This window comes from Carlito syrichta, unplaced genomic scaffold, assembly GCF_000164805.1.
Source record: "Carlito syrichta isolate Samal-C Ts95f unplaced genomic scaffold, Tarsius_syrichta-2.0.1 Scaffold309689, whole genome shotgun sequence".
NCBI lineage: Eukaryota > Metazoa > Chordata > Mammalia > Primates > Tarsiidae > Carlito > Carlito syrichta.
The window spans coordinates 560,426-572,579 of record NW_007253785.1 but is presented as its reverse complement, the minus strand read 5'-3'; the positions used below and the strand labels follow the sequence as shown (position 1 = coordinate 572,579).

Here is a 12,154-nt window from a genome sequence, read left to right as displayed (position 1 = left end):
AGGTCTTGCCTGCCCAGGCGGGTCTCAAACCCGCGGGCTCAGGCAATCCACTCACCTCAGCCTCCCAAAGGCGGGGGATTACAGGCTAAGCCACCGAGCCCGGCTCATAATTTTCACTGTAACATGCACACACTGACTCTTTCCAGAGTGTACTAAGTTAAAATTGCTAACAAAGTCTTAACTTACATGGTTTTATTCTTGGATTTAGCATACCGATTGAAACTGTAGGGAAATTTTGTCAATGTTGCATGAAGTTTCATAATTCAACTCTGTCACGTTTCACCACCTTAGGATACAGGAACTCTTTGGAATCAGCAAAATTAAGCAGAACAATGAAAGGTGCACACAAATCATGAAGATGTCATAAGTGTACAATAATATGTCAGATAAAGCATGTGGTGGAATTTTATGTTATATTGAAAGTTCACTTGATAATGAATGAGATTGAAAGAAAAAAATGTGCCTTTCCTGCATGAATCATGTTTCTACACAGCTGTTGAGTACTAGCAGCTTAATATTTCAGCACTGAATTTATTCAGTGTTACACTCTCACATACGTTTATTTCCTTCTAGTTTCCCTTAAAGTCTGTTTGGAGAGGAAAAGATTTTTTTGTTCACTCTCAATCACAAAATATGTTGGCAGCCTCCTGACTTTACCAGAGCTGTTAGCCATCTTTGCTGACATTCTGCTTTCTGAAAGCACTAAAGTAACTAACTCTCACTACACAAAGTAAACGTGGGATTCCTACAGCTAACTAAATTACCATCATAAAGAGCGGAATTTTTTTTAGGTGTGGATTTTTTTTAGGTTCCCAAATGCCTATATGATATAGGTATGTCCAACGTGACAGAGGATGAAGGAGACACAAAGTAAAAACTGGAATGCTTGTCCCCTATGAATCCCAAGTATAAAAGACAAAAAGAATGAGGAAAAAAAATAGAACAGAAGCTATTGGATTAATTGTCATCATTTAGAAGTGGGAAGAAATAAAAACTCCCTGAAAACCACAAACACCACTTGCTTTTATAGCTGTTTTCCTATATTTCCTGGCCTGTATTACCTTCTTTCCATCCACAAGTCCTATTTCCCCAGTTGGGATCTCACATGCCTAAGACTAGTATCACATTCTTAAAGAAATCATTAAGTGAAACTGTAAGGGTAATATAGCAAAGATGTTTTGTTTCAATTCAATTAAATAAGCATTTATTGACTATCCACTATGTATTTCATTAACTAGGCTCATCCCTGGGGGAAAGTAATAGTGAAGCAGGGATGTGTAGATAACTAACACTCACACAACGTGAGAAATACTCCATTTGCAAAGTGCTGTGAAAGCACAGAGGAGGTAGTATTTCATTCTACTAAAGGCTTTCAGAGAGTATAGGTATCTAAATGTTCATTGTCTTAAATATAAATATTTTGGTACACTAAAGTACTAAGATCACAGCTGGTTATCATAGACTTTACTTTCTGAAACAGTGTGGGTATTTCTATCAAAAACATGTAAAGACCTTTGAAAATTACTTCTAAAAAATGTTTAGTATCATAGCACTTTGCACTCTATCATGTTTCAATATTTATCATTTATATAAGACATAATACAATAAAAGAATAACAAAATATTTCAATACATACTGTCTTAGAATTCACTAACTTGGGTTTAAATTTAGCATTGAAAATAATTACCCTAAATAATTCCTAAACTAATGTGATTAGCCAAAGCATGCATCCTGTGTTTGAGTTTACAGACTAGTAATGAATTAAGAATAAGCATGTAATAGGTTCAATTCTTTAGATATCTTAGAAACTAGTTCAGGATTGAATAAGAACAAAGCCGTGGTAGAGTTATATAAGATTCATGTTCACATTGATAGCACAAATTTACATCTAATGAAAATGTTAGAAAATGTTATATGCGTCTTTAATTAAGGAGCCAACATTCTACCCTGTCATCATTAGTTCTTCTTATTCCCCTAATTCTTCCATCCTGTCTTTAGACCTGGAATATTCAGGTAGTAGAAAGATACTTCCATATATTTACAAAATACTATAGCTATTATATTTTTAGAACCCAGTTTTTGGCAAGAATGAAATATAAAATGCAAGTATATTCCTGTAATCGAATAGTGTCCAAAATGAATCTGAAATTATTATCATTAGCTTCTCATTTAAAGAAAAGTAATTAAACAAACCTGAGCTATGTTTAATGACAATTAAATAAAGTTGAGGTGACTGATGCAATTATTTAAAGCTCTTCAAGTTTAATTATTATGTGAATCAATTCTTTTGCCCAGAATAAATTTGTCTTTTTTTTAATTATCAGGAGTAAAAATGGTTTAAAGAAGAGGAAACTGACTAAGTAAGTTTTTTCGACTATTTCTACTATTTCATTTAAAAAGATGATCATTGTAATAATCTTAACTTTTCAAATTAAAAAGAGCACTTATCTTCAAACAGAAGGGGTGCTTAAGAAAAAGGCAAATGTGTGTTATGATAGCTAAGTACTATATGTGTTTTTGTGTTTGTACATATGAATGATATAGACCACTAGGAAAGTATACTAAAGAAACCATGTTAGGAATAAGGATAATTCTCACCATATGAAGTTTGAGAAATAAGAAGTTGTTAAGAATTTTAAAAGTCTTTCAGGAGGAAGTATGGTATTCTAAATACAGTATGTGAAAATCTAATATTTAGCTGCATAAAGGGTCCTAAACCCTGTTAGTATTTTGAAATTCTGTGTTTATTGCAGAAAAAGGCTTTTGCTCTATTTTGATGTTATAATAAATATTTTAATAATGCTGTCTCGGAAAACCTCTATAATAAATATAAAATATAATTAGGTAGCCTCTGGTCCTACTTATCTACTGAACTGTTAAATCATAAGAATTATGTTTCTGGCTGTGCTCAGTGGCTCATGCCGATAATTCCAGCACTTTAGGAGGCCAAGGTGAGAGGATTTCGTGAGCCCACAGGTTCAAGAACAGCCCGGGCAACTTGGCGAGACCTCATCTCTACAGTTAATAAAAAAAATTAGCTGGGCATGGTGGTGCGTGCCTGTAATTCCAGCTACTTGGAAGGCTGAGGAAGAAGGATCATCTGTGCCCAGCAGGTCGAGGCTGCAGTGGCCATGAGTGTGACACTACACTCCAGCCTGGGCAACAGAATGAAAGATTCCAACTTAAAAAAAAAAATATGATTCTGGTGGGTGACAATTAACCACTAATTGATTTCAAAAGCCTATTAGATCTTCACCTCCAGGACATTTCTTAGTTATAGCTCTACCTGTGAAAAGTGGAACATTTCTATAAATAGAGTTTATTCTTGATATTTCTCTAGAATAAAACACTGGTGAATTAGTACAAGGAGGCAATTAGGTAGTCTAGCTAGATCTATGGCATCCTTTCTAATGGAAAAAAATCATAGGTAAAGCATGATATACTCCAATAGAAAAGCTGATGTAAAAGATATTTCAAGTTGGCCTTGAGTGGCATATAATTTTATGGCATATAAAATTATATTTCAGAATGATTTTTTCTAAGTCAATTTCAAATCAGTATACATTCCATTGACATATTCTAACTGATGTATGAGAGACAAGACCACTCTGAACAGCTAGAAGGGATAATTTGACAGAAACAGAACGATTCTGTTACTCAGAACAATCAGTTGTGTTGGTAAGTGAGCAAGAGAGGCATTGACTGGAGCATTTAGAGGACAGAGTCTCAGGACATAAAAGTGAGACTCTATCAAGACTTGCTCCTCCCAAGACTCAAGCCAAGATAAGAAAGAGAAGCAAGACTCAAACAAAAGATTTGGTAGATTTTAGGAATGGTAGAACCTACCACAATCCCAACACCTTACATCAAATCAGCTTCCTCCTTTTCCTTCGACTTTCCATTTGCCTTCTCTATCTTATTCCTTACACTCCAAATGCTACCTCCCGCCCCCACATCTTGTTGACTCACATCTTCCGTCTCCACTCGTCTCCATTCTATCACTCCTTTCCTTTCCTTCACCTTCTCTTTCGCCTTTTTCTTCCAAATCTGTCCTGCTGGTCTCTGTTCCCTTTCAATCTTCTTTCTCTTCTTCTCCCTGATGTTCATTCTTCTGTTTTCTGGCCCTTTCTCTGTGCTTTTCTTCCTTCTGGCTTCTTGCTTTTCCTTTTTCCTTTTTCCTTTTTTCTTTTCTTTTCTTTTTTTTTTTTTTTTTTTTTTGAGTCTGGGTCTCCCTTTGTTATTTTGCCCAGCCTGGAGTACATAACTTACTGCTGCCTTGACACCCTGGGCTCTGGTGATCCCTCCACCTTAGCTTCTTGAGTAGCTGGAAATACAAGTGCATGCCACCATGCCTTGCTATTTTTAAAATCTATCTATCTATCTATCTATCTATCTATCTATCTATCTATCTATCTATCTTTCTTTCTATCTATCTATCTATATATCTGTAGAGATGAGGTCTTGTTATGTTGCCTAGGTTGGTCTCAAACTCCTAGGCTCAAACCATCCTTCTACCTCAGCTTCCCAAAGTGCTGGGATTATAGGTGTGAGCCACCACACTCAGCTGCTTTTGCTTTTTTCTAATCCATGAATATTTTCTCTTATTTTCTTTTTTATTGATGCCTCCATTTTCCTTATAACAAAATGAAAACAAGAGTTGCTAAATCCAATGCACTGCTCAAAGACAGTAGCCAGAATGTGTGGTTCTAATGGGCTTCACTCAAGAGCAAGAAACCCACTTTTAGGCATTCTTTTGGAAGAATACAAAGTTTTAGGTAGGAAAGGCTTTGAAGTAGGACTCCCTAGGTCCTAGAAAGGGTTTTACCATTTAGTAGCCACTTGATGTTGGACTACTCACTTAACTCTTGACTTTGGCTCTCTTGTCTGGAGCATGGGCCAATACTGTCCATGTCTAACTTAGGGACCCTAAGATAACATATGTGAATATTCATGAACTGTAGTACATTTTATGAATGAGTCATTATTGTCATTATTATTAAATGAGAACATTGAAGTTTAAGTGTATTTTCTGAGAGACATAATGCCCTTAAAAATCTACCAAAATATTAACATAAATGATCTATCAGATTAGCTCATCAGCAACTTTAAATGAATATCAATTAAATATTATGTATTTGCTAATAAGATTTTAGACGAAGGGAAGGGCCAACTATATGGACCTTGTCAACATAGAAAATCTTGGGTTAGGTGACAGAGTATGGCAGAGAACGGCTTTAAGGAACAGGTGGGTGTAGGTAGGCTCCAGAAAAGACAAGCAATATAGAAAACTATAGGAAATAAAATTTAATTCCAACAAAAAAGAGAGGTGAGAACTTCTGCTACAGATGCAGAAAACTACACTCAGATGTGTTACTTGTTGGTACCTCTGAGCCATTTTGATAGTTTTATAGATATGCAAGCCTCCAAATATGGCTCTTTCCAGTGAAACCCTGGGAGTTTTCTGGATAAATGCTTTATCCTGCTAACTCTGCCTCTGCTTTGGGGAGACTAAAGCTAGCAGCACAATTCCTGTAAAGCCATTTAAACTTACAAGGTTCTTTATGTACTGCATGTCAACCTTGTGAGTAGGTATAATTATACTATCTTATAGATGAGAATGTTGACTCTTTGAAAAGTTGGGTGATTCTTCAGGACCACACAGTCAATATTGTAAAACTATAACCCAAACAATTGTTTGGAATCTAATCCTTTGTTCTTTTCCACATTTCAGACTTTTATAGAAACACATATGCATGTGTCTATATGAATATACATGCATATAATATACTGCTAAAGTAAGAGCCATGTGAAAATCTAGAGACTTCTATCTCAAGGAGGTTTGATATATACACCTCTCTTTAATATATTAGGAGTTGGTAACTTGAACCAAATAAAAAGGGGAGGTGAGTGCTAACCTTTGAGAAGTAAAACTTCTATTTTCTCCAAGAAAATTGAGAAATATGCTGTTAAACAATATGTATTACCAATAAACAGTATTTTTTAAACACTCATTTCTTTGTGTTTGACAAAGCCCGGTTCAACTGGATGACTTTGATGCCTACATTAAGGATATGGCTAAAGACTCTGACTATAAATTTTCTCTTCAGTTTGAGGTGAGTTTGGACAGTGGCTTTGTATTGGGGGTATTTCTCTGTTCAGTGGCAGTGCTTGTGACAAGTAGAATGGGCCATTGACCTCTGAGGTGCCCTATCTGCTGGCTCAGAGCAGGCGTCATCAAATCTTGGTTAGTAGGCCAGGGTTTGAATGGCACAAATGAGAGAAGGAGAGAATAGATTCAGATACCAAGATGAACAAACATAGATATAGTAGAAGCCATCATGAAAACCAGGGAAATTGAGAGTAAAAAGCAAGCTGAGGCATGAGGCCTGGAATAGCATTTCACAATCAGGAGATTTTTTTTAGTGTGTTTCTCATGCATCAAAGTAAGGGTTGATGGTGAATAAAAATTGAGCCCCTTTTTCTCTTGGGCATGTAACAGCTTGGGGTGGGGCTCTTTGAGCTATAGGACTCCGGGACATTCTGCTTAATATTTCTTCATGCAGTTTTATGTTCTTTCCTTAGAAAAAATAGGAAGAGAAAGTCATACATGATTTATGTAGAAAAAGAAAAAAAATGACAACTCCTTTTTTCCTGAAGCACTTTTTTTTTTTAAGTCTAAGACCATGTATCAGAAGAGATGGAAATGAGTAAGTCTAATAACGTATCAGCAATGTAGAGAATATAACTGGCCCTCACTTTTTCAACCCACATATTTCACAGCTCATAACACAGTCTGGATAGCCTCCTTCCTTTCAGGTTTCTAGAGTATGACTCGAGTGATCAGTGATTCAGGGAAAAGGGATAGATAAAGTGATTTTTCTAAATTCTGTAGTTGTTTCTAAAGCCTCTTAAGTGCTGTTTCCTGTTAAAGCAGCTGCTTTCTTTTCATTTCTCTTATTCATTTCTTCTTTCCCCTCATCAGACAAAGACAGCTTTAGTCTGCAAAAAGCAGCAGTAGTTCTGGTGTGAATATTTTAGCTGGGAATTTGAGGATGAGAAAAATCATATATTATCAAATTCAAAGACCCCCTAACCACCACCTGTGTCCGGAGAAATTCCACACAGAGCCTACTCAGTTACTCATTGCATGCAGGTGCATAGGAAATTATAGATGCTACATCAAATGCTATATCTCAAAGAAGAGAAATTCAAACTAAATTGGATATCGATGATGAGGATGACATTTCTGAAAAGTATATCAATGCAATGATATTTTTTATAGGAAAACATAATCCAAAATCCTGAAAAAAAAAACAGCTAGATGATTCTAATAATAGTGATAAAAATTATGATGTAGCTACACATTCAGCCCTATTAAAGCTACATATAAATAAGAAAGAAGTTTATTTAAATACTTAAAATAATTAAAATTTTTGAACTGCCAAATGGCTATGTTAATGTAAAAATTTATTTCTAAGTTTTTCTTCTCATCCTAATGCAAGGTTTATTATGACAAAGTTTTCTAAACTAATGTATATGTTTGTGCCTGGGTTTATTATTAACAATATATGTTTATTATTCTGCTCCAATTCTTTTTTAAACAATGAGCAATTGAATGTTATAAGGAAGATCTAAGTGTCACAACCATGTATCGATTGGAAATAAACTACATTATATATTTTTTTAAAAGCTGCGTTTCCTTAATCCCTTCAAGGTTATATGCTCTTGGTGGCACAGCTAGAATCAAATTCCTTCAAGATTATATGCCCTTTGTGGCACAGCTAGCATCATTATCTCTGTTGGGAACTAGTAGTTTAGGCCATCAAACACAAGTGTAACTTTTATTAATTCTGAATTGGATCATTATAAAATTTTAACAAGCCATTTTCTAATAAAAAGAAAAGATTATTTTATTTATGAGTGACAGAAATATAACCTAAACTAGTTTAGATAAAAAGAAAAGGCAGTTTATTTAAAGGACACTAAGGTGTCTTGAATAATCAAAGAAAGGGTTGAATAGCTAAATCCTTAGGAGGGTAGGGGAGAAGGTTAGCCTCAGGAATGGCTGGAACGAGGGGCCAGAGCCCTGAAAGGCTCCCTCCTTTTACTTCTCACATCTGCTTCTTTCTCTGTCATGGCCTCACTGCAACCACTGCAAACCAGCCTCTTTTTCATAGCGGATAACATAGCCAACAACTCCTGAGCGTCACTTCTATTTATTTTCATGGTTACCAGGGGAAACTATTGGCTCTCTTTCTTGTTTGTAGTTTTAATATTGACAGGAGAGGATTTTGATTGGCCAAGCTGTCATGATGCCCATTGAAACCAACTGCAACCAGGAAGGGCAGAATCCCATAAACTCTTACAGGAACCATATGGCTAAATTAGCTAAACCTAAGATGGAGAGCATTATTCCCCAAAAAAGAAAGGGCACTGGGAGAACTAATCACTAAGCAATCACTAAACAATCACTAAGCAATCACTAAGCAATAAGTGATTAGCATACTAACTTCAGTTCCCACAAAAATAGGAAACTCAGAATTGTAAATTTTATGTGTTAAATGAAGTTTATAATGTGCTGAGAGATTTCATACATTTAATCTATAAATGAATACAGTTATGCTGATTTCATAGGATTCATAAAGAAGTTAAGAATGTACTAAACTAAGAATCTAAAAACCTAAATCCTCACTACAGTTTTGCCACTAGTTAATATTATATAAAATTTGTGGTTTTTATTAACCAGTTGATACATAACTAGTTTTGGGGAGGATGATATATTCACTATAGTTTTATGTAGTCAATATGCTTATATACAAATTTCAATTTATCCAATTACTTTGTTGGAATAATTTCTATGGATTGGAACTGCCAGGGCAAAGTATATGCGAAATAACCATTCTGAGTAAATTTCCTTAAGTAAAATAAGTTTTTCCAGCTTTTGAGAGTTCCCCAGTTTCTAAAACTATACAAACATTAGCTATTAATACCTGTAATCATTGCTAATGTAATGTTACAAAGAAATTGTTTTTTCACCTATTAACATTAACCTACATCATCTTCACATGGCCTTATTTTAGTCATTTGTGTTATTTCATTTTTCTCCATTTCTTTTATTTCCACTTCCCTTGTAATATTGGTCTCTGTTACTGATTTTTAAGAGTTCGTTTATGATTAAGAATGTTAACATTTTGTCAAGCACTGTAAATGAAATACCTAGTTCTTTTCCCGTTTATTTTATTGTAGTGTTTTATTTTGGGGGTTGTACAGAAGTTTTGTATTGAAATATAATCCTGTTCTGTTTTTTAAAAAATACCACGTTTTGTTATATTAGTTTCTTCATCTATAAAATGGATAGATTGATCTACATCAATGGTTCTCAACTATAGATGTACCAAATTAGTCCCCAGAGGGAGTTTGAGAATGTGTGAGAGTGTTTTGGTTTAGAATGGTTTGGGAGGAGAGTACTAATAGTATTTAGAGGGGAAAGGATAGAGATGTTAAATGTTCTCCAAATAAGTGGGACAGCCCTACACAACAAAGAATTGTTCTGGGCCAATAGTATTCCATTGGATTAAATATGGGATAAGTATACAACCAAGCTTATAACCCATCTGTATTAGTCAAGGTTCTCCAGAAAAACCAATAGGGTGTTTATATAGAACTATAAGAGAACAAACAAGAGAGAGATTTATTTTAAGGAATTGGCCTATGAGATTGTGGAGGCTAGCAAATCTGAAATTTGCAGGGCAAGCTGGAGGTCAAGGGAAGAGTTGGTGTTGAAGTCTTGGTCTGAAGGCAGTTGGGAGGCAAAGTTCCTTCCTTATGGAAACTGTCTTTTCTTTTCAAGCCTTCAATTGATTGGGTGAGGCCTACCCACATTATGTAGAGTAATCTGCCTTTCTCAAACGCTACTAATTTAAATGCTAATCACATCTTTTAAAATACCTTCACAGCAACATCTCAACTGGTGTTTGACCATGCAGCTTGGCACCACCTCCTAGCCTATCCAAGGTGACACATAAAGACACATAAAATTAATCATCACACAATGATTGAAGACGTGCTTAGTATTTTTAATTGTAATGTTTTTGTCATACATCTTTATTCTCAGAACATTATTGGACATTTATATAACTTATTGCATGTCAAGTCCTGACATTATACACATGTTTTGGTAGGAAAATACAACTTGCTCTCTAGGAGGCTGTTTTAAATCACAGGCGTGGACTGTATGTTTTGGACTAATATTTGCTCAAGCAGTGACCTACTGGTCTGACTCACTTCCTTCTTCATTTGACAACCTCCAGGCACTACCAACCCCTAACTCTACCCCACCCACACCCCACATTCTCAGGTTTAGTATCCAAGTTTTCTCTTGATTTTCAAAGACGCATTGTACTCCCATGCCTGACTCAAGGTGTATGTCAGACCTCCCATATGGCAGCCTTCATATTTTCTTGAAATATATTGATAGTTAATGAACATAGAAGAAAAAAAATGTTCCCAGCTCTAATGGGAACCCAAGAGGGTAAAAAAATGACTGGATCAACTGAGCCTAGCTAAATCCAGCAGCTAAACAGTTATTTGTTCTGCTTATATTAATGCTTAGCACTTGTATTCATTTTGATACTGACAGTGAAATATCACACTTACATTGAAAAATTACATCATTTATAAGCATTATGCAAATTGAAACTAATGTCTGGATTTACATATATTACCAATACAGCCATAAGTCATATAGGAAGCCATACGAGTTGCTAATTTTTGTTTACTGAATAAATTTCTTTTTTACTCTGCATCTGATTTTAGATCTGCTGGAAAGATTGATTATGCTTCTAGTGAAAATATACATCTTTTCTTAAGAAGCTTTGAGACCCAAGGATTAAAATACATTCTTCATTTCTGTCTCACGTGAGAAAGGTTTTGAAGAATCAGATTTTAGAGCTGAAATGTGAAAGTCCAGGACACATATCACATACTGATCATTCTGCCATTAATTTCTGTGCTTTGTGTTTGATGAGGATGCTAGTAAAGACCTTCACTGTCTTTGTTCAGAAATGTGTCTGCAAAGATCAAAGCAAAACTACATTACTTGCCACGAAGTTTACAAGAGAGGACCTTTGATTTCTGATAGTAGCTTTGGCTTGTTATAGATGAAACCTCTTTTGTCAACCCACCGGTACATTGTTTCTTCTCACTTGTTCCACCTCTATAGATAGCCCAGTAATCTAGCTCATTTGACTCTAATGTCCATTCTGCCTTAAAGCAAACCCCAAGTACTGTCACCTGCCAACGTTGTTATAAGCACTAAGACTAGAGTATGGTTCTTGCTCATCTCAGAAAATGGTGGTGCAGGTCATGGGCTGAATGTTTGTGTTTCCCCAAAATTCATATGTTGAAGCTCTGTTCCTCAATGTGATGATATTTGGAAATCAGACCCTTGGGAGATAATTAGGATTACATGGGGGTGAGGCCCTCATGATAGAATTATCCAAGACAAGAAGCATGAAAAGAAATCTGCCTTACTGGCACCTTGATCTTGGACTTCCTAGCCTCCAGAACCATGAGAAATACATTTCTGCTATTTAAAACACCACTCCATGATTTTCTTAATATGGCAGCCCAAGCAGACTAATACAATGCATATGTTTGTGCCTTGCTTTTTAAAACTTGTATGCTTCAATCAATCAGTCAACAAAATGTGGGTTGCCACTGGGTTTGGGTGACTGCATTAATTCCTAAAGCTGCCATAGCAAATTACTATAATCTTGTCAGTTTAAAACAACAGAAATTTATTCTCACAATTACAGAAGCCAGAAGTCCAAAATCAAGGTATCAGCAGGATCATGCCCCCTCTGATGGCTCTAAGAGAGAATCTTTCTCTTCCTTTTAGCTCCTGATAGCTGCCGGGGTTCCTTGACTTGCAGCTACATTATTCAAATCTCTACCTCCATGTTTACATGGCCTTCTCTTCTCCAAGATGGTCTCATCTCTTGAACTTTAACTTAATTACATCTTCAAAGATCCTTTTTCTAAATAAGGTCACATTTACAGGTTTTGGGGTTAGAATGTGGACATGTCCTTTTGGGAACCATTGTTCTGCCCACTACAGATGACTTACGTAGTCTAGGGGAAAAAAAGACAATAA

At 35.6% G+C, this 12,154-nt stretch overlaps 1 protein-coding gene across 2 annotated transcripts in view; it reads left to right on the top strand.

Moving 5' to 3' along the window:
* PTPRO (protein tyrosine phosphatase, receptor type O) overlaps positions 1 to 12,154 on the top strand; it is a 268,013-nt gene that overhangs the window by 233,185 nt on the left and 22,674 nt on the right. For both annotated transcript variants that reach the window (XM_008067533.2, XM_021717326.1), the window contains 2 exons: positions 2,325 to 2,360; positions 6,032 to 6,113. In XM_008067533.2, coding sequence (XP_008065724.1) covers positions 2,325 to 2,360; positions 6,032 to 6,113 — 118 coding nt within the window. The remainder of the gene's footprint in view (positions 1 to 2,324; positions 2,361 to 6,031; positions 6,114 to 12,154) is intronic.